General features: G+C 31.7%; 1 protein-coding gene across 1 annotated transcript in view; it reads left to right on the top strand.

The window, feature by feature from the left end:
* LOC142223685 (uncharacterized) overlaps window positions 1-26,440 on the top strand; it is a 530,354-nt gene that overhangs the window by 442,716 nt on the left and 61,198 nt on the right. Inside the window, exons 8-9 of the mRNA XM_075293541.1 lie at window positions 15,588-15,674; window positions 23,396-23,505. Coding sequence (XP_075149656.1) covers window positions 15,588-15,674; window positions 23,396-23,505 — 197 coding nt within the window. The remainder of the gene's footprint in view (window positions 1-15,587; window positions 15,675-23,395; window positions 23,506-26,440) is intronic.

Genomic DNA, 26,440 nt, shown 5'->3' with positions numbered 1-26,440 from the left:
ATAGAAATAACATTTTCCATAGACATAATATTTTGACAAAATTTTATGTCTATGGAAAAAAATTTGAAAATTTTTTCCATAGAAATAAAATTGTGACAAAATTTTCCATAGAAATAAAATTTTACAAGATTTTTCTATAGTAATAAAATTTGACAACATTTTCTATAGAAATATAATTTTGCCAAATTTTCTATAGAAATAAAATTTTGACAAATTTTTTTATCATCATTTTATATAAATCTTTTTGAATAAAATTAAGTTAATTTAATTTATGTAAATAAAAAAAAGATAATATTATATTTAAAAAATTCTGTTCTAAAATTCATACGCCTATGAAATTATTCGCCTGCGCTATGTGTAAGAACACAAAATGTAAAGCATAGTTTTAGGATTATATCAAAAATATTCACGTTTGTGAATTCCCTTCAGTATAATGAACCCAAATATACCCTCTAAACCCCAAATAAACCCTTCTAACATATTCCCTTCTAATGGCATATTAAAATGTAGTCCATAAAACCATTTCACTTTTCTGTTTGATAGCTGACTGAATATTTGCTTGCCTACCTCTACCTCTGCCGTACACTCGTCTAGCCCGCCTATCAACCAAGCATAAAATGCATTTCCTAAGCCTCTCCACTTAGCGGTGCTAGTGTGTCTATGTGGATGCACTTGTGATTTTCACAAGCGCAAAACTTAGAGATACATTAATTTAAATCCACTCAAAACTCAGTGCAAATACTTGTCCCATGCCCTTACCATACTCATAGTCGCCTGTTTGCCCAACTAATGCAAGTGCCCTGGTTAGTTAGTGTGGTGAATAGACCTCCAGTTTGTATGTAGATACGAATGTGTGAGTGTGTGTATATATGTAAAATTTTACAAACATTTCGAAAAACTTTAGCTTAATTCAAACCAGAATCCCATACACATAGGGCTTTTAGATGAACAAGTTTCTATGAGAAATTTGAGGTGTATGACTGTAGGGTGAGGGTGTTGGGTGGGATTTGTAGTTTGGAGAACATTTTAATGGTTTTTAGTTTTCCTTGATAAAATTTAAGTAAGATAATTAAAAAGTGTTGTATTTTGTTAGCATTTTTGAATGGAATTAAAATGCAAAGTTGATGGACTAAATCAACTCAACTGCGAAAAGATCAAACAAATATATTACATGTTTTCTGTGAAAATGTAATATTATGGCCACGTTCTTTCTTTGGTGGTAGCTTTATTTGTATGGTACAAAAATCGAAATAAAAATTCGATAAATGAGATCTGTATCATGGATGTCGCACATGTGCTCTGCAGAGCAGAGTTTGTGTAGCAGAATTCCTAAGTAGAAATCGTATTCTGCCAATCATAGATTTTCTGCAAAATCTCTTCCAGAATGTTTGCTACAGAGGAAAGTAATGTATTTGGCCAATAAGAGTCCCTCCAGTGTGCCTGGTTTCCAGGTTTCTGAAAGGTTTCCAACCTTTCTTATTATCCATTGGTTCTGTTTTTTCAAAAACTCCTATATAATTCTCCTTTATTTGTCTGTGTTCCAGATTTGTGAATCGAAAACGGCTGTCCATAGGGAAGCGCCCGGTCCGAGAGCTCACCTTGGCTTGCATAATATACAATCTGGGGATGGAGAAGGTATTCTCCTCTACAGGTATCGTTTTTTGGAATTTGTCCTCCAAACGAAATGAAAGTGCTGTCTTTCCATTTAGGCATAAGGAAATCAAAATTGTGGACCCTATCCTTCAATTTTGTGGCATGAGAGATTGATCATATCATAGCAGTTTTTGTCCTCATGCCCAAGTAGAATTCATGCTGATGCTCTACCAATATGCTGTGCCAAGTATCTTTCAGAATGTTTGCCACAGGAGAAAGTACAGAAAGAGGCCGATGCAAGTCCCACAAGTGCGAATGTTTCCCAGGAATTTGGATCAAACCACCCATTCTTATATCCCAGCTAACATGTTTTTAAATGGGGCCCACGCGAGCCACTCAAGTTTGCATGTAGTCAAGGTTATTGATGGGAATCGGCTAGAGTATATGCACAAGTGGACGTCCTGTCGGAGAGCTCACCAGAACAACCTTTTTTTCAATGCTTTTCAAAAACGCCGACCCGACTCCCCAAGATAGCGTGTTTTCCCGGTTTTTGAATCGGCTCACCTATGCTTCCTGCTTGCACGATATTCAATCTGGGGCTAAAGGAAGTATCCTCTACTAGAGGTATTGTCTTTTGGAATTTGTCCTTCGAAGGAACTAAAGGTGCTGTCTTTCCATTTTTCAAGTATGAGAGATTCCAAATAGCGGATCATATCCGGTCGGACACTAGATCAACATCTTTTAGAAACTTGCTGCATGTATGTTGCTAAAAGTAGGTCGATTTTCTATAAGAGGGATAGCCTTCTTCTCCTAGAATCTGATCTCTCTCTCTTTAGAATTTTGCTCTTCGTCTATATGTTGCTTAAGGATGGCCGATCTTCTTGGTGAGACTTTGAATCCTTACACCGGTAGGGTTTTCTTTCAGAGGGATGAACCTCTTCCCAATCTTGGTGAGACTTTCGATCTTTTCATCGGTAGGGGTTTATCTCAGAGGGATGAGCCACATCTCAACCTTTTTGGCCAGAGTTTTGATCCTTGTTCTGTTAGTTTTATGGCCCTTTTCTCGTTTATGATCTATTCTTTCCATCTACTCACTTTCATGCCTATATGTTGCTTAAGGACGGCCGATCTTCTTGGCGAGACTTTAGATCCTTGCATCGGTAGGGTTTTCTCTCAGAGAGATGAGCCTCTCCTCGATTTTTTGGCGAGAGTTTTTATCTTTGTTATCTTAGTTGGATGGCCCTATTCTCGTTTATGATCTATTCTTTCCATCTACTCACTTTCATGCCTATATGTTGCTTAAGGACGGCCGATCTTCTTGGCGAGACTTTGGATCCTTTCTTCGGTAGGGTTTTCTCTCAGAGGGATGAGCCTCTTCTCAATCTTTTTGGAAAGAGTTTTTAGGTTTTTTCTCTTAGTTGGATGGCCCCATACTCGTTTATGATCTAATCTCTCCATCTACTCACTTTGTTCCTATATCTTTGCTTAAGGATGATCTTCTAGGCGAGACTTGGAACCTTTGCATCTGTATGGTTTTATCTCAAAAAGACTTTCCTCTCGAAACTTTTGGTCCCAGGGTCGGCCAGATTTTCTCTTAGTCTCTTTTAGAATGTAATCTGTCCCTCCAATGTTGATGCCTAGATAGGAACAATCAGAATGGTGGTTATATCTTCGATCAATTACTTCTAGAAACTTGCTCCATTTTTCTCGTCTATGTATTGTTAACCGACGGTCGGTCTTCTTGACAAGACTTTGGATTCTTTGGACTGCCTGGTTTCCTTTCGGAGACATGCCCCTCTTCTCGATCTTATTGGCGAGACATTTGATCCTTGTGATCCAGATCTTATTTGGTTAGCAAATAAGATCTAGATCGTTTGGTTGGGTTAGGTTAGGTGGCAGCCCGATGTATCAGGCTCACTTAGACCATTCAGTCCATTGTGATACCACATCGTTATGTGGTTAGCATGCCCGCCTTGCATACACAAGGTCGTGGGTTCGATTCCTGCTTCGACCGAACACCAAAAAGTTTTTCAGCGGTCGATTATCCCACCTCAGTAATGCTGGTAACATTTCTGAGTGTTTCAAAGCTTGTCTATGTGGTTTCAATGCAATGTGGAACGCCGTTCGGAGTCGGCTATAAAAAGGAGGTCCCTTCTCATTGAGCTTAACATGGAATCGGGCAGCACTCAGTGATAAGAGGGAAGTTCACCACTGTGGTATCACAATGGATTGAATAGTATAAGTGAGCCTCATACATCGGTCTAACCTAACCTATTGGCCAGACATTTGATCCTTGTGATCCAGGATCAAATGTCTCGATTTGATCCAGGTTTTCTCTTGGTAGGAGCACCCTCTTCTCTTTTGCATGCCTTTTTGGGAATGTTCAAATTGTTACGAAAGGTGGATCAAATCCGATTTGATCCGAGATCAACTTCTTCTAGAAACTTGATACACTCTCCTCGCCAATTAGTAACTAAAAATTGTCATTCTCCTTGATGGGACTTTGGATCCATAGGTCGGTCTGGCTTTCTTTCAGACGGGTAAATTTTTTTCTTAGGATATGATATCTCCCTCTATCAACGTAGAAAGTTTAGAGAGTTCCAAATGGTGGATGATATCCGATTAGATTTGAGTTCATAGTTTGGGTCATTTTCCTTCCTAAAAACCGGTCGATCTCATTGGCTGGACTTTGGATCGCTGCTGCGGATGGAGTTTCTACCAGAGGAATGACCCTATTCTAGATCTTCTGGGCGATCCTTGTGTCGGCCTGGTTTTCTCTTTGTGGATGACCTACAGAGGAAAGTAATGTATTTGGCCAATAAGAGTCCCTCCAGTGTGCCTGGTTTCCAGGTTTCTGAAAGGTTTCCAACCTTTCTTATTATCCATTGGTTCTGTTTTTTCAAAAACTCCTATATAATTCTCCTTTATTTGTCTGTGTTCCAGATTTGTGAATCGAAAACGGCTGTCCATAGGGAAGCGCCCGGTCCGAGAGCTCACCTTGGCTTGCATAATATACAATCTGGGGATGGAGAAGGTATTCTCCTCTACAGGTATCGTTTTTTGGAATTTGTCCTCCAAACGAAATGAAAGTGCTGTCTTTCCATTTAGGCATAAGGAAATCAAAATTGTGGACCCTATCCTTCAATTTTGTGGCATGAGAGATTGATCATATCATAGCAGTTTTTGTCCTCATGCCCAAGTAGAATTCATGCTGATGCTCTACCAATATGCTGTGCCAAGTATCTTTCAGAATGTTTGCCACAGGAGAAAGTACAGAAAGAGGCCGATGCAAGTCCCACAAGTGCGAATGTTTCCCAGGAATTTGGATCAAACCACCCATTCTTATATCCCAGCTAACATGTTTTTAAATGGGGCCCACGCGAGCCACTCAAGTTTGCATGTAGTCAAGGTTATTGATGGGAATCGGCTAGAGTATATGCACAAGTGGACGTCCTGTCGGAGAGCTCACCAGAACAACCTTTTTTTCAATGCTTTTCAAAAACGCCGACCCGACTCCCCAAGATAGCGTGTTTTCCCGGTTTTTGAATCGGCTCACCTATGCTTCCTGCTTGCACGATATTCAATCTGGGGCTAAAGGAAGTATCCTCTACTAGAGGTATTGTCTTTTGGAATTTGTCCTTCGAAGGAACTAAAGGTGCTGTCTTTCCATTTTTCAAGTATGAGAGATTCCAAATAGCGGATCATATCCGGTCGGACACTAGATCAACATCTTTTAGAAACTTGCTGCATGTATGTTGCTAAAAGTAGGTCGATTTTCTATAAGAGGGATAGCCTTCTTCTCCTAGAATCTGATCTCTCTCTCTTTAGAATTTTGCTCTTCGTCTATATGTTGCTTAAGGATGGCCGATCTTCTTGGTGAGACTTTGAATCCTTACACCGGTAGGGTTTTCTTTCAGAGGGATGAACCTCTTCCCAATCTTGGTGAGACTTTCGATCTTTTCATCGGTAGGGGTTTATCTCAGAGGGATGAGCCACATCTCAACCTTTTTGGCCAGAGTTTTGATCCTTGTTCTGTTAGTTTTATGGCCCTTTTCTCGTTTATGATCTATTCTTTCCATCTACTCACTTTCATGCCTATATGTTGCTTAAGGACGGCCGATCTTCTTGGCGAGACTTTAGATCCTTGCATCGGTAGGGTTTTCTCTCAGAGAGATGAGCCTCTCCTCGATTTTTTGGCGAGAGTTTTTATCTTTGTTATCTTAGTTGGATGGCCCTATTCTCGTTTATGATCTATTCTTTCCATCTACTCACTTTCATGCCTATATGTTGCTTAAGGACGGCCGATCTTCTTGGCGAGACTTTGGATCCTTTCTTCGGTAGGGTTTTCTCTCAGAGGGATGAGCCTCTTCTCAATCTTTTTGGAAAGAGTTTTTAGGTTTTTTCTCTTAGTTGGATGGCCCCATACTCGTTTATGATCTAATCTCTCCATCTACTCACTTTGTTCCTATATCTTTGCTTAAGGATGATCTTCTAGGCGAGACTTGGAACCTTTGCATCTGTATGGTTTTATCTCAAAAAGACTTTCCTCTCGAAACTTTTGGTCCCAGGGTCGGCCAGATTTTCTCTTAGTCTCTTTTAGAATGTAATCTGTCCCTCCAATGTTGATGCCTAGATAGGAACAATCAGAATGGTGGTTATATCTTCGATCAATTACTTCTAGAAACTTGCTCCATTTTTCTCGTCTATGTATTGTTAACCGACGGTCGGTCTTCTTGACAAGACTTTGGATTCTTTGGACTGCCTGGTTTCCTTTCGGAGACATGCCCCTCTTCTCGATCTTATTGGCGAGACATTTGATCCTTGTGATCCAGATCTTATTTGGTTAGCAAATAAGATCTAGATCGTTTGGTTGGGTTAGGTTAGGTGGCAGCCCGATGTATCAGGCTCACTTAGACCATTCAGTCCATTGTGATACCACATCGTTATGTGGTTAGCATGCCCGCCTTGCATACACAAGGTCGTGGGTTCGATTCCTGCTTCGACCGAACACCAAAAAGTTTTTCAGCGGTCGATTATCCCACCTCAGTAATGCTGGTAACATTTCTGAGTGTTTCAAAGCTTGTCTATGTGGTTTCAATGCAATGTGGAACGCCGTTCGGAGTCGGCTATAAAAAGGAGGTCCCTTCTCATTGAGCTTAACATGGAATCGGGCAGCACTCAGTGATAAGAGGGAAGTTCACCACTGTGGTATCACAATGGATTGAATAGTATAAGTGAGCCTCATACATCGGTCTAACCTAACCTATTGGCCAGACATTTGATCCTTGTGATCCAGGATCAAATGTCTCGATTTGATCCAGGTTTTCTCTTGGTAGGAGCACCCTCTTCTCTTTTGCATGCCTTTTTGGGAATGTTCAAATTGTTACGAAAGGTGGATCAAATCCGATTTGATCCGAGATCAACTTCTTCTAGAAACTTGATACACTCTCCTCGCCAATTAGTAACTAAAAATTGTCATTCTCCTTGATGGGACTTTGGATCCATAGGTCGGTCTGGCTTTCTTTCAGACGGGTAAATTTTTTTCTTAGGATATGATATCTCCCTCTATCAACGTAGAAAGTTTAGAGAGTTCCAAATGGTGGATGATATCCGATTAGATTTGAGTTCATAGTTTGGGTCATTTTCCTTCCTAAAAACCGGTCGATCTCATTGGCTGGACTTTGGATCGCTGCTGCGGATGGAGTTTCTACCAGAGGAATGACCCTATTCTAGATCTTCTGGGCGATCCTTGTGTCGGCCTGGTTTTCTCTTTGTGGATGACCTTCTTCTCTTTTCGGGTGTGATCTCTTCATTAACATCTCCCTTTGGGAAAATTTAGAATGTTCCGAATGGTAAATAAAATCCGATTTGATCCGAAATCAACTTATTCTAGAGACTTACTCCATTTTCCTCGTATATGTGTTGTGAAAAGACAATCAATCTAATCGGCGGAAACATTTGGTCTTTGGGTCGGCCTGGTATTCTCACAGTAGAATGACCCTCTTCTCTGTTAGCATCTTTCCATCTACCCACCTTTATGACTTTTTGGGAAAGTTTCCAATGCTGGATCAAATCCGAATAGCTCCAAGGTCAACTTCCCTTACAAATTTGTTACATTTCCCTCGTCTTAGTATTGCTAAAAGAGGTTTGATCTTCTTGGTAAACTTTGCTTGCACCGGTATGGCTTTCTCTCAGAGGAATTTTGATGAATTTCAAATTTCAACAACTGAATTCGTACATATCTAAAAATTATTTTTTTATAAAAATTTGTGTCACTTTTTTTTATATCAAATGTTGTCAAAATTTCATTTCTATAGAAAATTTTGTCAAAATTTTATTTCTATAGAAAATTTTGTCAAAATTTTATTTCTATAAAAATTTTTTCCAACATTTTATTTCTATAGAAAATTTTGCCAATACAATTTGTATAGAATTTTTTGTAAAAATTTTATTTCTGTAGAAACTTTTGTCAAAATTTTAATTCTATAGAATATTTTCTCTAGATTCAATTTCAATGAAAATTTTGTCAAAATTTTTATTTTTACAGAAAATGTTGTCAAAATTTTATTTCTATAGAAAAAAAAAAATTTTTTTCTATAAAAAATTTTGTCAAAATTTAATTTCTATAGAATATTTTGTAAACATTTTTTTGTCAAAATTCTATTCCTATAGAACATATTGTCAACATTTTATTTTTATAAAAATTTTTGTCAAAATTGTATTTCTATAGAAAATTATGTCAAAATTTTATTTCTATTGAAAATTTTGTCAAAATTTTATTTCTATAGAAATTTTTGTAAAAATTTTATTTCTATAGAAAATTTTGTAAAAATTTTATTTCTATAGAAAATGTTGTAAAAATTTTATTTCTATAGATTTTTTTTTTTCAAAATTTTATTTCTAAAGAAATTTTTTTTCAATGTTTTATTTCTAAAGAAAATTTTGGTCCGAATTATATTTCTATAGAATATTTTGTCAAAATTGTATTTCTATAGAAATTTTTTTCAGAATTTTTATTATATAAAAAATTATGTGAAAATTTTATTTCTATAAAACATTTTGTTAAAATTTTATTTCTTTAGAACATTTTGTCATAATTTAATTTCTAATAAAAATTTTATCAAAATTGTATTTCTATAGAAAATTTTGTCAAAATTTTATTTCTATAAAAAATGTTGTCAAAATTTTATTTCTATAGAAATTTTTTTTTACAATTTTTTTTACAATTTTTCTTTTTTTATTTTGTAAAAATTTTATTTCTATAGAAAATTTTGTAAAAATTGTATTTCTATAGAAAATTATTTCAAAATTTTATTTCTATAAAAATTTGTCTCAAAATTTTATTTCTATAGAAAATTTTGTAAAAATTTTATATCTATAGAAAATTTTGTAAAAATTTTATTTCTATAGAATATTTGGTCAACATTTTATTTCTATAGAACATTTTGTTAAAATTTTATTTCTATAAAAAAATGTTGTTAAAATTGTATTTCTATAGAAAATTATGTCAACATTTTATTCCTATAGAAAATTTAATAAAATATAAAAAATTTAAAAATATATAAAAAATTTTATTTCTATGGAAATTTTTGTCAAGATGTTATTTCTATAAAAAAAAAAAATTGTCAAAATATTATTTCTACAGAAAATATCTATTTTTATAGAACAAAACTGTAATAAATATTACAAAAATAATTTAATTTGTAGGGTCTTTGATGAAAACCCAGACTTCATATAGTTTTTTTATTATGCCTTCGGCCATATATACTTTATTTTTCTTATAATTTCTTTAGCTCTTTGATGATTAACCAAGCGTTCATTTATTTATTTGTTTTTTTCTTTTAGTTTCATCAAAGTTTTTTTGTTTGCAATTTACATTCAATTTAAATATTCGCCCATATAGAGAAGAACAAGATGATCAGAATTTATTTTATTTCATTAGAGAGAATTGTGTCAAGGCTTTTTGTATGCTTCACTGAAATAGTTTAAATGCTCTGTCCTCATAAAAGTTTGTGCCATTTGATTTTCGTTTTACTTTTGCCAGGGGCCTGTGCTAAATTAACTTAACATTGTTAAATATTTGAAGAGAAATAAATCCTTCAAAACTCACATCAAAACCATGGCAGGAAATGATGAAGGAGTAGTAAAGAAAAGTCCAGGGTATGTTCATATATAGCCTGTATAAAGTAAAGCAAATTTATCAAAATGCCATCACAGGGCAAGAGACCACAAAAGAAACCATAGAACAAGGCAAATAGTCATGGGCAAGATGCAAGCAATAAAAAAAAAAAAACTAAAACCAAAAAAGCACTTGAATGATTTTCTTCCATTCCAAATTTGCTTTAAACTATGAATTTGTGTTGAGCACAAAAAGAACATTTAGATATTAGCATAAATTGAATAAACCTTTTATACAAAAGAAAGATGGCAATCTTCCAAGTGCCATTTTGTTGAAAGTATTTGTGATGCAAAGAAATCCTCCTAAAAGTATGCAGCACAATTAACACACACACGAAAAACTAATTTTTCTTCGTAACAGTGATGGAAATTTTACTGTTTTATAGGAAGATTTAAAATATTTGTATTTTCTTTAAACGATGGATGAATTTCTCGGATTGCATAAAATGGTTTCACTTTTGCAGATTTTATAGTCAAGAACGAAAATTTTATAGCTTTTTCTCTGCCTGGCTCACTTATAGTACCCGATTTCTCTTCTTCCTCTTCTTCAGATTGCTGTTTTTTTTTTTAATTATTATCCAAAAATTGATCTGGTTGAAATTTGGTAAAGACTTGACCTCCGGAGCATCTTGGAGGAGCAACATTCATCCCATCCAATTGAAATGTTGTACGTAGTGTTAGTATATGGTCTCTAACAACCACTGGTCCATATCGGCCCATAATTATATATAGCCCTGATATAAATCGATCCCCAGATTTGATATGTGGGAACTCTTGGAGAAGCAAAGTTCATCCGATTCGGTTGAAATTTGGTACATTGCGCTAGTATATGGCCGCTTACAACCATGCCAAAATTGGACCATATCGGTCTATATATGGCCGATCCCCAGTCACACAACAATTGATGCATATCGGTTAATAATCATGGTTGCCACTCGAGCCAAAAATAATCTACAAAAATTTTATTTCTATAGAAAATTTGGTCAAAATTTTACTTTTATAGAAAATTTTGTTAAAATTTTGTTTCTATAAAATTTTTTTCAAAATTTTATTTCTATAGAAAATTTTGTCGAAATTTTATTTCTATAGAAAATTTTGTCAAAATTTTATTTCTATAGAAAATTTTGTCAAAATTTTATTTCTATAGAAAATTTTGTCAAAATTCTATTTCTATAAAAAGTTTTGTCAAAAATTTTTATTTCTATAGAAAATTTTGCCAAAATTTTATTTCTATAGATTTTTTTTTCAAAATTTTATGTTTATAGAAAAATTTCCTATGAGAAGCCCATGTTAAATTCATCGCTTCTACGCCAATTTTGCACCACTTCCGGATCCAAAAAATACATTTTCGCTACTTTTTTTGGCGACACATTTTTTACTGGCAACATTGTGCCAATTTACTAAAATTTGTGTGCCACGAATGAAACTATTTGTGCCACTTTTTGCAGCAACGTTGTTCCCAATATTCTATACTATGGATGATAGAGTTCAGCTTGACTTATTGAATTATTTTCATTTATTTGTTCCCATTGCACCAGTCATGTAAATAAGAGGTGATTTCGATGGTTTGTTATGGTCAAGCAGACGAGACAGACGTATGTAGCATAGAATTAAAATATGAATTAAATCAATTTTATAAGTTATTGTATGGAATTATGAAATCGCGTCTTTTCAATTTCAAATTTTTAAATAAAACAAAATCCTTAAAATTAACAGTTCATGATAGAACCCTATTTTTAGAGAATTTTTTCTTTGCATATTTTTAGGCGTCACAATTGTCCGCTTGAAAGTACTATGCTTTGAGAAGGAAAAAGAAGTCAAAATTGTAGTAATGGACGCATTACTCCAATTTTACGTTATGACATAGATCCCATATACAATTTTATAGGGATCCAGGATTACAATTTACGAAAACTATTGCAGTCAAAAAAGAATTAATTTAAAAAAGGTGGCACAAAACCCCATTTATTTTTAAAGAAATTTGTCCTTGCATATTTTTAGGCGTCACAATTGTCCGCTAGTACTATGCTTTGAGAAGGAAAAAGAAGTCAAAATTATAGTAATGGACGCATTACTCCAATTTTATGCTATGGCATAGATCCCATATATAATTTTATGGGGATCCAGGATTAAAATTTACGAAAACTATTGGAGGAAAATGGACTGTCGTCCACAATCGAATTACTTGGGTTGCGGTAACACTTGCAGATGGCAAAGTGTCTTAAAACTTCTTAACACCGTCTTCTAAATTGTAAGTTACTCCATACGGGGTATATATTAAACAAAACAAAGGCCGATTAAATACGTATATAATTTAGTTTGACAAAATTTTCTATAGAAATCAAATTTTGACAACATTTTCTATAAAAATAAAATTTTAACAGAGTTCTCTATCGAAATAAAATTTTGAAAAAAATTCTATAAAAATAAGATTTTGACAAAATTTTCTATGGAAATACAATTTTGAAAAAAATTTCTATAGAAATAAAATGTTGACAAAATTTTCTATGGAAATACAATTTTGAAAAAAATTTCTATAGAAATAAAACCTTGACAAAATTTTCAATAGATATAAAATTTTGACAAAATTTTCTATAGAAATAAACTTTTGAAAAAGTTTTCTATAAAAATAAAATTTTGACAAAATTTTCTATAGAAATAAGATTTTGGCAAAATTTTCTATCGAAATAAAATTTTAACAAAATTTTCTATCGAAATAAAATTTTGACAAAATTTTCTATCGAAATAAAATTTTGACAAAATTTTCTATCGAAATAAAATTTTGACAAAAGTTTCTATCTAAATAAAATTTTGACAGAGTTTTCTATCGAAATAAAATATTGAAAAAAAAAATTCTATAAAAATAAGATTTTGACAAAATTTTCTATAGAAATACAATTTTGAAAAAAATTTCTATGGAAATACAATTTTGAAAAAATTTTCTATAGAAATAAAATGTCGACAAAATATTCTATGGAAATAAAATTTTGTCAAAATTTTCTATATAAATAAAACTTTGACAAAATTTTCTATAGAAATAAAATGTCGACAAAATTTTCTATGGAAATAAAATTTTGACAAAATTTTCTTTAGAAATAAAAGTCGACACAGTTTTGTATGGAAATAAAATTTTGACAAAATTTTGACAATATTTTCTATCGAAATAAAATTTTGACAAAATTTTCTATCGAAATAAAATTTCGACAAAATTTTCTTAAAAAATACAATTTTGACAAAATTTTCTATAGAAATAAAATTTTGACAAAATTTTCTATAGAAATAAAATGTCGACAAAATTTTCTATGGAAATACAATTTTGAAAAAAAATTCTATAGAAATAAAATTTTGACAAAATTTTCTCTGGAAATAAAATTTTGACAAAATTGTCTATAAAAATAAAATTTTGACAAAATTGTCTATAGAAATAAGATTTTGACAAAATTTTCTATGGAAATACAATTTTGAAAAAAATTTGTATAGAAATACAATGTCGACAAAATTTTCTATGGAAATAAAATTTTGACAAAATTGTCTATAAAAATAAAATTTTGACAAAATTGTCTATAGAAATAAGATTTTGACAATATTTTCTATGGAAATACAATTTTGAAAAAAATTTCTATGGAAATACAATTTTGAAAAAATTTTCTATAGAAATAAAATGTCGACAAAATATTCTATGGAAATAAAATTTTGTCAAAATTTTCTATATAAATAAAACTTTGACAAAATTTTCTATAGAAATAAAATTTTGACAAAAAGTACTATAGACCAAAAATTTTAACAAAATTTTCTATAGAAATAAAATTTTGACAAAGTTTTCTATAGAAATAAAATTTTGAAAAAATGTTCTATAAAAATAAAATTTCGACAACATTTTTGCCAAAATTTTCTAAGAAATAAAATTTTAACAAAATTTTCTATAAAAATAAAATTTTGACCAAACTTTCTATAGCAATAAAATTCTCACAAAATTTTCTATAGAAATAAAATTTTTGTTGATTATTTTTGGCTTGAGTGGCACCCTTGATTATGAACGGATATGGACCAATTTTTTTGTGATTGGGAATCGGCTATATATAAATATAGATATGGACCAGTTTCGACATGTTTGTTAGCGGCCATATAGTAGCGCAAAGTACCAAATTTCAACCGAATCGGATGAATTTTGCTCCTCAGCTTCCGGAGGTCAAATCTGGGGATCGATTTATAGGGGGGCTATATATAATTATGGACCATTGTGGACCAATTTTTGCATGGTTATCAGAGACCATATACTAACACCAAGTACCAAGTTCCAACCGAATCGGATGCATTTTGCTCCTCCAAGATGCTCCGGAGTTCAAATCTGGGGATCGGTTTATGTGGGGCTATATATAATTATGGACCGATATGGACCAAGTTTTGCATGGTTGTTAGAGACCATATACTAACACCCCGTACTAAGTTTCAACCGGATTGTATGAATTTTACTCCTCAAAAAGGCTCCGGAGGTCAAGTCTGGGGATCGGTTTATATGGGAGCTATATATAATTATGGACCGATATGGACCAAGTTTTGCATGGTTGTTAGAGACCATATACTAACACCCCGTACTAAGTTTCAACCGGATTGTATGAATTTTACTCCTCAAAAAGGCTCCGGAGGTCAAGTCTGGGGATCGGTTTATATAGGAGCTATATATAATTATGAACCGATATGGACCAATTCTTGGACATGCTTAGATCGATACAGAATTTCACCACGACCCAGAATATATATACTTTATGGGGTCTTAGACCAATATTTCGATGTGTTAAAAACAGAATGACAAAGTTAATATACCCCCCATTCTATGGTGGATGGTATGAAAAGGTGGCACAAAACTGTAAAAAGTATGGCATATAATAGAACAACAAAAACGAGGCACGAAAGTGTCAACAGTTAAAAAAAAATTGCAAATTTTGTACTAAAATATTAGAGTGGTAACACTGGTAGATAGCTACAGGTCTTTGGACGGCTGTAGAAAGCCAATCAACGCCTATAGCGCTTGCGTTCGTTTTTTTTTTTTCTTTGACGAACCCTTGTATTTGCTAGGCAATTTGGTCTGGAATCTAAGACAACTGCAAGTGCGACCCGATTTCGAAAAGCTTAATTTCGTCCGTTGAAATTATGGGTCCCATGTTAAAATCAGTAACCAAATTAAAGGTCATATGCCATCTCCTTGAGGTAATCCCCTTGCCGTAGTTGCATTCCCTTTAGAATTTGCCATTCCCTCTTCTATGTTTCTAACATTCCTTCAATTCAGTTAATTACAAAATCACTTACATCATGTAACGAGGAATGTGTCTCCAGGAAAATTTCTTGAAAGCTGGCCATGGTGGTGGATATTTAAGCTTCGATAGGTCTGAGCTTTCGGCATTAATTTGTTTTTTTTTTTTTTTTTAATTTCTGGTAAATAAAAAAAAATCAATGTTGCTGCGTTCCGCTTTAAGCTGAGTACTATGTTCAGTTTTCAAGCTGAAAACCAGCGTGTTTTCACGGTTACTTTTTTTAAATTAATTAAATTATAAATATAAATTGGTTCACAATCAATTCCTTAGATCTTTTCCATTCATTATTTCAAAAGACTTTATAAAAATATAATCGTCTTCATATAGGTTTTTTTACTTTTAATATAGTGTTTTGGTGAAAAATACGAACATAGTACTGATCTTTAGTCGTGAAAAACTTTGCCCCCTCCAAATTTTAACGAAATTTCATTTTTCTGTATGTTTTCTTGTTGCTAAAATTTTTAAAATCTATATTTTGTTGGTTTGTTTTTTCTCTCATTTCAGGTGTTACTATTCTATTGTCTCTTACTGTTTTCCTTAATATGGTTGCTGAAACAATGCCGGCCACATCCGATGCTGTGCCCTTGTTAGGTAAGTCATTTGTGGATTCCAAAATCCCATTTTTTTTATACACAATGAAATAAAGAAAATGTCGGTTGTATTTTTGTTTTTAATTCGTTTTTTTTTTTATTTTAACAACATTTTTAAGTTTACATATAAAAGCTTTAAAACTAATAATATTTATGTGTGTGCGTGTGTGTGTTCTTTGAGTTATATTTATTAGTTAATAAATGTTGTTTTGTTTCCATTTCAATATTAAAAAAAAATACATAAACATAATGTAATAAACTAAAAATTTGGTTGTTCTATGTTTACTAATTTATTATTAGTTTAATTTAGAAAATTGCATATTAATTTTAAAACAAAACTAAACCATGATCATCTAAACAAGCAAACAACGAAAATTCCCTGTAGTATCAAAAGAATAACAAATTCCATTAAAAATCATCATGGTGTTATTTTTTTTTTACAAATTTCTTAACTAAAAACTAACCCAATCATCATTGTAACAAAAAATCATTTGAAAAAAGACAGCTAAAAAAATTTGAGAAATCATTTTCCCATTATAACCTTACCTTTCAAACCTAAAAAAAAAAAAACAAAACGTTATCCCAAATTAACCACAAGAAAAAATATTTTTTTGGAAATAAAAAGAAATAACCAAAACAAAAACTGCATTTCTTATTTTTTGTATAGCAAAAAACTAAAAAAATACAACTAAAATAAATCTAAACTCCATTACCACCAAAAAAAAGTTGATGATTTTATGATATTAAAACTTTGACACTCAATAAAATGAAATGAATTAAACCGAAAGCAAAAAAAAAATCCCTGAAAATGCCATACAAAATAATTGGGCAAAAATGTTTTGTGCCTCTAATAAAATCTCTTTGGATTTGCTCGTAAAACAAGTGAAACCGGGAATTTATTGGAGATTTTTTGCCCATAATATGGCCTAATTTTGAATTAAATAGTAATAGACATTCATAGAATTATGAAAAAAAAAAAATCTTAAATTGGTAAAAACCAAAAGAAACCCCCTTAAGATAAATACAAAAGAATTTAATTCCCCAATTAAGTAATTTTCTTTAATAGCTTACCTCAACCTTAGTAGGAAAACGAATTGTAATATGCACCATATAGAGAATTCCATAGTGATTAGAAGACAAAAACACATTGGCATAATAGAAAAAACAAAAAAAACAATTTGCTTCCCCATGATTCACCAAAACCCACCAACCAAAAAAAAAAAATACTTTAGCTGTAAAATAGCAAACAAATTTTCATCTCTAATAAAAACGAAATTCAATCACTAAATAATTAGGTTGTCATTTGTTTTCGATTTTTTTTTATCGATGTTGTTTCTTACTTTTACTTTGTAAAAAATTCGAAGTTTTTTCTTACAAAACGCAAAAAAAAAATATATTAAATTCAATACTAAAATTTAATTGAAAATAATCATACGGTTTTTTGCACTCTTCTAAGTTATTCCAATATAATGCAAATATTCGTATATTTGTTGTTTCGTTTCCGTTTCCGGTAGTCTTTTACTCCATATCTCTTAATCTCCCTCTTTCTCTCCCATACCCTCCAGTAATTGCACTCTTTAATTTATGGTTTCCGGTTATCGTATTCATAATTGTTATTTATTTACACTTTCTATCTCTCTTACTCTCTCTCTCTTTTTTAACTACATATCGTCTATTGTATTGTTGCTCTATTACATATCTTTTCAAGTATTCATAAACCATTTACCTTGGTTTCGTTTTTGTTATTTTGAACACCCTCCCAAAGCACAAAAAAAAAACGTAAGAATTTTTTTTGCACGTTTATATATTTCCACAAATGAGTCCCCATCTTTTTTATATGGATATTGTCAAAACAAACAACTAAAATTTATGCATATAAATAAAAAGAGAAAAATAATTAAATTAACAAATTAAAAAGAATGTGTTACAATTTTTTAACAATTTAACAAATACAAAAACTGGTTGTTATGGAATATTTTTATTTGCGAAAATTACAATGTTTTTACGCCATCACAGAAGGCCTAAATTAAAATTATTAATTATAATTTACATATCTAAATGGAAGGGATAAACGAAACAAAAACCGACAAAATAGTAGAATATTGTCCATTTATTTATTTATTAAACATAAATAAATATAATAATTATAAGAGAATAATTTAGACTATCTGCTATGTAGTGGTTTATAGTAAATTTTTGAATAAATTTGCTTCAGAAGTTAGGATTGGAAGTTCATTGAAGGGAAAGAAAGGTAAATTCAGTAAGTTAAAATTAAGGATGTAAAATTCGAAAATCGACTTATCGCTTTTTATTTATAAAGTATTTTTTTTTTTGGTAATAAAAAAAATTCCAATTCGAGGTCGATTAAAAAAAACTTGCTAACTAGATGTGGACTTATTGCAATAGATACACAAGATACACTTTGGTATCTTCAACCATACATATACTCTTAGTCATGATAATTTCTTAACCGATTTCTGCAATGTCTGTCTGCCTGTCTATTTTAAAGTCATCAATAATGGAAAGAAATTTGCTTGGTTATATAGGTTAGGTTAGGTTATGTGGCAGCCCGATGTATCAGGCTCACTTAGACTATTCAGTCCATTGTGATACCACAGTGGTGAACTTCTCTCTTATCACTGAGTGCTGCCCGATTCCATGTTAAGCTCAATGACAAGGGACCTCCATTTTATAGCCGAGTCCGAACGGCGTTCCACATTCCAGTGAAACCACTTAAAGAAGCTTTGAAACCCTCAGAAATGTCACCAGCATTACTGAGGTGGGATAATCCACCGCTGAAAAATTTCTTGGTGTTCGGTCGTAGCAGGAATCGAACTCACGACCTTGTGTATGCAAGGCGGGCATGCTAACCATTGCACAACGGTGGCTCCCCTTGGTTATATGTGAACTCTCGTCTGAGAGCTGACAGATTTATTCCAGTAACAGACCATTTTTCTGTTTGCAAGCCTACAAAAATATTTGAATTTAGTGCATTCGGAAATAAAGTTATTCGTGATGGAATTCAAGCGTGATATGGTGATTACTTGATAGTTGGCTGGAAAACCACAAGTGGCAGTCGTTAAAGCACCCCAGTATTTAAATGAGAATTAATTTTTTTTTGGAAAGAGCCAAGGAGTTGCATCGCTAGCAAGAAGGTGAACAGACACCGAAATTGGTTTCTTCCAATGAGAAAAAAATTGAATTTTGACTTGAGTATTCGCAGATTAGGGGATAGAATTAAACCATACAAGTCGAAATTTTTTTCATTCGCCTATTTCAAAATAAAACAAGTATATACGGCCATAAGTTCGGCCAGGCCGAAGCTTATGTACCCTCCACCATGGATTGCGTAGAAACTTCTACTGAAGACTGTCATCCACAATCGAATTACTTGGGTTGCGGTAACACTTGCCGATGGCAAGGTATCTTAAAACTTCCAAACACCGTAATATATACCACATAGTCCATACACCCAGAGAAGGAATATGATCACCTCAAACATGTTTTAAGAGCAAAATGTTATTTTTGGGTGGTGACCATGTAACATGGTTTTCGCAACCATGTTATTTTCTGGGAAATCATGTATCTGATTTCGGCAAGCAGGTTATATTTGACGATAAAATAACATTTTAGTGACAAACATGTTACATGGTCACCCTACAAAAATAACATTTTGCTCTTGAAACATATTTGAGGTGATCCTATTCCTTCTCTGCGTGTACTTGGTATATATTAAACTAAAAAAGGCCGATTAAATACGTATATAATTAAGTTTAAAGTTTCTATAGAAATAAAATTTTGACAACATTTTCTATAAAAGTAAAATTTGGAAAAAATTTTCTTTAGAAATAAAATTTTGACAAAATTTTCTATAGAAATAAAATTTTGACAAAATTTTCTATAGACTTAACATTTTGACAATGTTTTCTATAAAAATAAAATTTTGGTAGATTATTTTTGGCTCGAGTGGCAACCATGAATATGAACCGATATGGACCAATTTTTGTGTGATTGGGGATCGCCTATATATATAACTATGGACCGTTATGGACCAATTTTGGCATGTATATTAGCGGCCTTATACTAACACCGCGTTGCAAATTTCAATCGGATCGGATGAATTTTGCTCCTCCAAGAGGCTCCGGAGATCAAATCTGGGGAACGGTTTATATGGGAGTTATATATAATTATGGACCGATATGGACCAATTCTTGCGTGTTTGTTAGAGACCACATTTTAATACCATGTTCCAAATTTCAACCGGATCGTATGAATTTTGCTCCTCCAAGAGGCTCCGGAGGACAAATCTGGGAATCGATTTATATGGGGGCTATATATAATTATGGACCGATATGGACCAATTTTTGCATGGTTATTAGAGAACATATACCAACACCATGTACCAAATTTCAGCCGGATCGGATGGAATTTTCGAGGCTCCGCAAACCAAATCGGGGGATCGGTTTATATGGGGGCTATATATAATTATGGACCGATGTGAACCAATTTTTGCGTGGTTATTAGAGACCATATACTAACACCACGTACCAAATTTCAACCGGATCGGATGAATTTTACTCCTCCAAGTTGCTCCGCAAGCCAAATATGAGCGTAGGTTTATATGGGGGCTATACGTAAAAGTGGTCCGATATGGCCCATTTTCAATACCGTCGGACCTACATCAGTAACAATTACTTGTGCCAAGTTTCAAGTCGATAGCTTGTTTCGTTCGGAAGTTTGCGTGATTTCCACAGACGGACGGACAGCCATACAGAGTGACGGACGGACGGATGGACGGACATGCTTAGATCGACTCAGAATTTCACCACGACCCACAATATATATACTTTATGGGGTCTTAGACCAATATTTCGATGTGTTACATGTTAATATACCCCCCCATCCTATGGTGGAGGGTATACAAAACACCAAATGTTTTATTTGAGTTTTATTCTATTAACGACAATATTTCGATTTGACATCGTCAATCTTCATCAGGGTCAAGTACGGATTTAAAGCCGCTTGATTGGAATACAGTGATACGAACCAAAGATATTGATAAATAAACGTGACAATCCAAATTAAAACAAGTAAGGAAAGTCTAAAGTCGGGCGGAACCGACTATATTATACCCTCCACCACTTTGTAGATCTAAATTTTCGATACCATATCACATCCGCCAAATGTGTTGGGGGCTATATATAAAGGTTTGTCCCAAATACATACATTTAAATATCACTCAATCTGGACAGAATTTGATAGACTTCCACAAAATCTATAGACTCAAAATTTAAGTCGGCTAATGCACTAGGGTGGAACACAATGTTAGTAAAAAAATATGGGAAACATTTAAATCTGGAGCAATTTTAAGAAAACTTCGCAAAAGTTTATTTATGATTTATCGCTCGATATATATGCATTAGAAGTTTAGGAAAATTAGAGTCATTTTTACAACTTTTCGACTAAGCAGTGGCGATTTTACAAGGAAAATGTTGGTATTTTGACCATTTTTGTCGAAATCAGAAAAACATATATATGGGAGCTATATCTAAATCTGAACCGATTTCAACCAAATTTGGCACGCATAGCTACAATGCTAATTCTACTCCCTGTGCAAAATTTCAACTAAATCGGAGCAAAAAATTGGCCTCTGTGGTCATATGAGTGTAAATCGGGTGAAAGCTATATATGGGAGCTATATCTAAATCTGAACCGATTTCAACCAAATTTGGCACGCATAGCTACAATGCTAATTATACTCCCTGTGCAAAATTTCAACTAAATCGAAGCAAAAAATTGGCCTCTGTGGTCATTTGAATGTAAATCGGGCGAAAGCTATATATTGGAGCTATATCTAAATCTGAACCGATTTCAACCAAATTTGACACGCATAGCTACAATGCTAATTTTACTCCCTGTGCAAAATTTCAACTAAATCGGAGCAAAAAATTGGCCTCTGTGGGCAAATGAGTGTAAATCGGGCGAAAGCTATATATGGGAGCTATATCGAAATCTGAACCGATTTGGCTGATATTTTGCAAGTTTTTCAAAACTCATAAAATATTCGGATGTTCGGAATTTGAGGAAGATCGGTTGATATACACGCCAATTATGACCAGAAAAATATATATGGCAGCTATATCTAAATCTGAACCGATTTTTTCCAAAAATAATAGGGATCGTCTTTGAGCCGAAACAGGACCCTATACCAAATTTTAGTACAATCGGACTAAAACTGCGAGCTGTACTTTGCACACAAAAATACATCAACAGACAGACAGACGAACAGACAGACAGACAGACAGACGTACATCGCTAAATCGACTCAGAATTTAATTCTAAGGCGATCGGTATACTAAACGATGCGTCTCAGACTTTTCCTTCTTGGCGTTACATACAAATGCACAAACTTATTATACCCTGTACCACAGTTGTGGTGAAGGGTATAAAAATGTATATCAAAAACTTCATTTGTTTTTTAAATTTAGTAGATTTACGGAAGAATTTTCTTAGAAATTTGGTAATTAATTTTTTTAGTTGTATGGGACAACCGTGATTGCATCTCGGTATGCAATCGATCAGAACTCTTATATTTTATAGTTTATTTTTTGTTTTATTTTTTTTTCATAATAGAATTTTTTTTTATTAAAATAAAATTTAATTTCTAGTTATTTAAGTATTTAAGTCCCTACAACCAGTTTTTGTATTACAGTCAAGAAATAAAAGTTCACAAAAACGTTTAAATAAACTCTAAAACTACTTAATAAATAATCCTTAAAAATACACCAAATAATCTACTTTAATATTGTTTTGAAACAAAAAAAAAAAGAGTTTATACATTAACATATATCTCTTCATTATAGATTATTAGTAAAGTAAATATTTTAAAACATTGATGTTGAAAATATAAACAATAATATTTTTTTTAAATATATTTTGAGCATATGGTACTCTAAGAAAACTGATTTACAGATTTATTACTACAACCATATTTTTGACATATCTTTTACAGAAAGAACACACAAACAAAAATAAAAACCGATGTATATATGAAACATTTAGAAAAAAAAAACAAAAAAAAAACCCTCAAAGTGAAGTTTTTTGAAAATATATAATTTCTTTCAATTTTCTTCTTTTTTACTCTCTACTCTTCTCTCTATCTATTTCTGCGGGAAAAAAATATATACTAAAATGAAAATAATATCACTTGAACTGTATCGTCCTTTGAATGATATGCTAATCACCACTAATAACACTTTGCCATCACTTTCGCTACCAAATTGCAAAAAAAAAAAAACACCCCCAACTTCCATCACCAAAAATTAAAAACCAAACATTTTTTCTAACTTGGCTCAAACTTCTCTGTCCTTGTAATTATTTTGGAAATTTCTAAAACCCCAAAAAAAAAATTCTTTGTATTTAAAAAAAATCCTTTTCTTTCTAATTAACTAAATTTGACATTTGTAATTTGAATTTGATTAAAATTTCTCTATGTATTTTACTTCAATTAATATTTTCGATAAAAAAACAAAAAATAATTTTCCAAAATTTTTTTAAAAATTCAAAAATTTTTTAAAAATTTTGAAAAAACACCTTAAATTACTTCTTTTTTTTAATTACCAAAAAACAACCAATCATTTATACCAAACAATTTTTTTTTTGAAAAAAAAAAATATCTGATCGTAAACAAATTATATTATGACACGCCCAACCAACCAACAGGTACATATTTCAATTGCATAATGTTTATGGTAGCTTCATCCGTTGTGTCAACGATTTTAATATTAAATTATCATCATCGAAATGCTGATACACACGAAATGTCCGAATGGGTAAGTTTGTGTTCTTGTCTTTTTTTTTCTTCTACTACTTCAAAAATTAAAATCTCGCCATTAAAAACGAAAAAAAAACATCGCCACGCTCCACTATAGTTTTCCATACATAGCCATATATATCAAACACCTTCATGTCAAATCATCAGTCAGTCAGCCAGTCATTCATATGCGAACTAGAAAACTAAATTCAATGGAAACTCTCCATCAAATTTGAAAACATCAAAGAATTTCGAGCATTAAATCTTCCACCGGAAACACCTGGCATTTCCGTTCATAACTAACTAACAATCAATCCTTCCCCCATCGAAAGCAGACTCACTCACACACACACCACTTACATACAATTCAAAGAGCAATATTACTCAATACTTTTCCCAGACCCTCTCTCTCTCGCTCTCAAAAACAAGACCAGTCATATTCACACCAAATAAAAAACACTTACTGGCATATAGTTACAAAACGAAAAAATAATTGTTTTTTTCCAAAGCAATTGTGGGTGTGTGTGTGTGCGTGTTGACGTTTTCCATAATCCAAACCTAGTCGTTTCTAACCACAACAACAACAAAAAAAAAAAAAACGAAAAGAGCAAAATCAATCAATGTTGTCGTTTTAGCGTGTTTTTAGTTGTATGCTCAATGTTATCCTCTCACCCACTGAAAAAAAAAAAATACCAAAAAATAGAAACACAATCTGTTTTTGACAAAAAAAATCCTTATTGTTGTTGTTTTTTTTTTAATTATTTATTTTGTGTTGTGTTATGTTTGTGTTGTTTGTGTTCGGTTGTAGTGTCAATTATTGTTATCTGTTATTTGTTGCATATTATTTAGACAGCTTCAAAACATTAAAACATCATTAACTATCACCCAACATGTTTAACAAAACACAAATCAGACGTTTTCTCCAAGCTTTTCACATACTGTTTATCCAAATAATATTGCCCCTTCAGAGCTTATATACTGATTTTCAACAAAAAATGGTATGTGAAATTAATCGATTGGTTGACAAAACTATCTAAAGAAATAAAATTTTGACAAAATTTTCTATAGAAATAAAATTTTGACAAAGTTAGTTAGATATTTCAGGCTCACTTAGACTATTCAGTCCATTGTGATACCACATTGTTGAACTTCTCTCTTATCACTGAGTGCTGCCCGATTCCACGTTAAGCGCAATGACAAGGGACCTCCTTTTTACAGCCGAGTCCGAACGGCATTCCACATTCCAGTGAAACCACTTAGAGAAGTTTTGAAACACTCAGAAATGTCACCAGCATTACTGAGGTGGGATAATCCACCGCTGAAAAACTTTTTGGTGTTCGGTCGAAGCAGGAATCGAACCCACGACCTTGTGTATGCAAGGAGGGCATGCTAACCATTGCACCACGGTGGCTTTTGACAATTTTCTATAGATATAAAATTTTAACAAAATTTTCTATAGAAATAAAATTTTGACAAAATTTTCTATAGAAATAAAATTTTGACAAGACTCTCTATAGAAATGAAATTTTCTATAGAAATAAAATTTTGACAGAATGTTCTATAGCAATAAAATTTTGGCAAAATGTTCTACAGAAATAAAATTTTGACAAAATTTTCTATAGAAGTAAAATTGGCAAAATTTTCTATACAAATAAAATTTTGACAAAATTTTCTATAGAAATAACATTTTGAAAAAATGCTCTATTGAAATAACATTTTGAAAAAAAAATCTATATGAATAAAATGTTGGCAATATTTTCTATAGAAATAAAATGTTGGCAAATTTTTCTATAAAAGCACAATTTGGCACAATTTTCTATAGAAGTAAAATTTGGCAAAATTTGCTATAGAAATAAAATTTGACAAAATTTGCTATAGAAATAAAATGTAACCAAAATTTTCCATAGAAGCAAAATTTGGTAAAATTTTCTATAGAAATAAAATTTTAACAAAATTTTCTATAGAAATAAATTTTTGACAACATTTTCTATAGAAATAAAATTTTGCAAAATTTGCTATAGAAATGAAATTTTCTATAGAAACAAAATTTTGACAGAATGTTCTATAGAAATAAAAGTTTGACAAAATGTTCTATGGAAATACAATTTTGACAAAATTTTCTAAAGAAATATAATTTTGACGAAATTTTCTTTAGAAATAAAATTTTGAAAAATAATTCTATTGAAATAAAATTTTGACAAAATTTTCTATAGAAATAAAATTTTGACAAAATTTTCTATAGAAATAACATTTTGAAATAACATTTTGAAAAACAAATTCTATATAAATAACATTTTGGCAATATTTTCTATAGAAATAAAATTTTGACAAAATGTTCTGTAGAAATAAAATTTTGACAAAATTTTCTATAGAAATAAAATGTAGGCAAAATTTTCTATAAAAATACAATGTTGGCAAAATTTTATATAGAAGCACAATTTGGCAAAATTTTCTATAGAACTAAAATTTGGTAAAATTTGCTATAGAAATAAAATGTTGCCAAAATTTTCCATAAAAGTAAAATTTGGTAAAATTTTCTATAGAAATAAAATTTTAACAAAATTTTTTATAGAAATAAAATTTTGACGAAATTTTCTATAGAAACAAAATTTTGACAAAACTTTCTATAGAAACGAAATTTTCTATAGAAATAAAATTTTGACAGAATGTTCTATAGAAATAAAATTTTGGCAAAATGTTCTACAGGAATAAAATTTTGACAAAACTTTCAATAGAAATTAAATTTTGAAAAAACTTTCAATAGAAATAAAATTTTGACAAAATTTTCTATAAAAATAAAATGTTGGCAAAATTTTATATAGAAGCACAAGTTGGCAAAATTTTCTATAGAACTAAAATTTGGTAAAATTTGCTATAGAAATAAAATGTTACCAAAATTTTCCATAAAAGTAAAATTTGGTAAAATTTTCTATAGAAATAAAATTTTAACAAAA

This window comes from Haematobia irritans, chromosome 2 (assembly GCF_050003625.1).
Source record: "Haematobia irritans isolate KBUSLIRL chromosome 2, ASM5000362v1, whole genome shotgun sequence".
In the NCBI taxonomy this organism is placed as follows: Eukaryota; Metazoa; Arthropoda; class Insecta; order Diptera; family Muscidae; genus Haematobia; species Haematobia irritans.
Note: the sequence above shows the minus strand (reverse complement) of the source record. Positions and strands in the feature narration are given on the sequence as shown.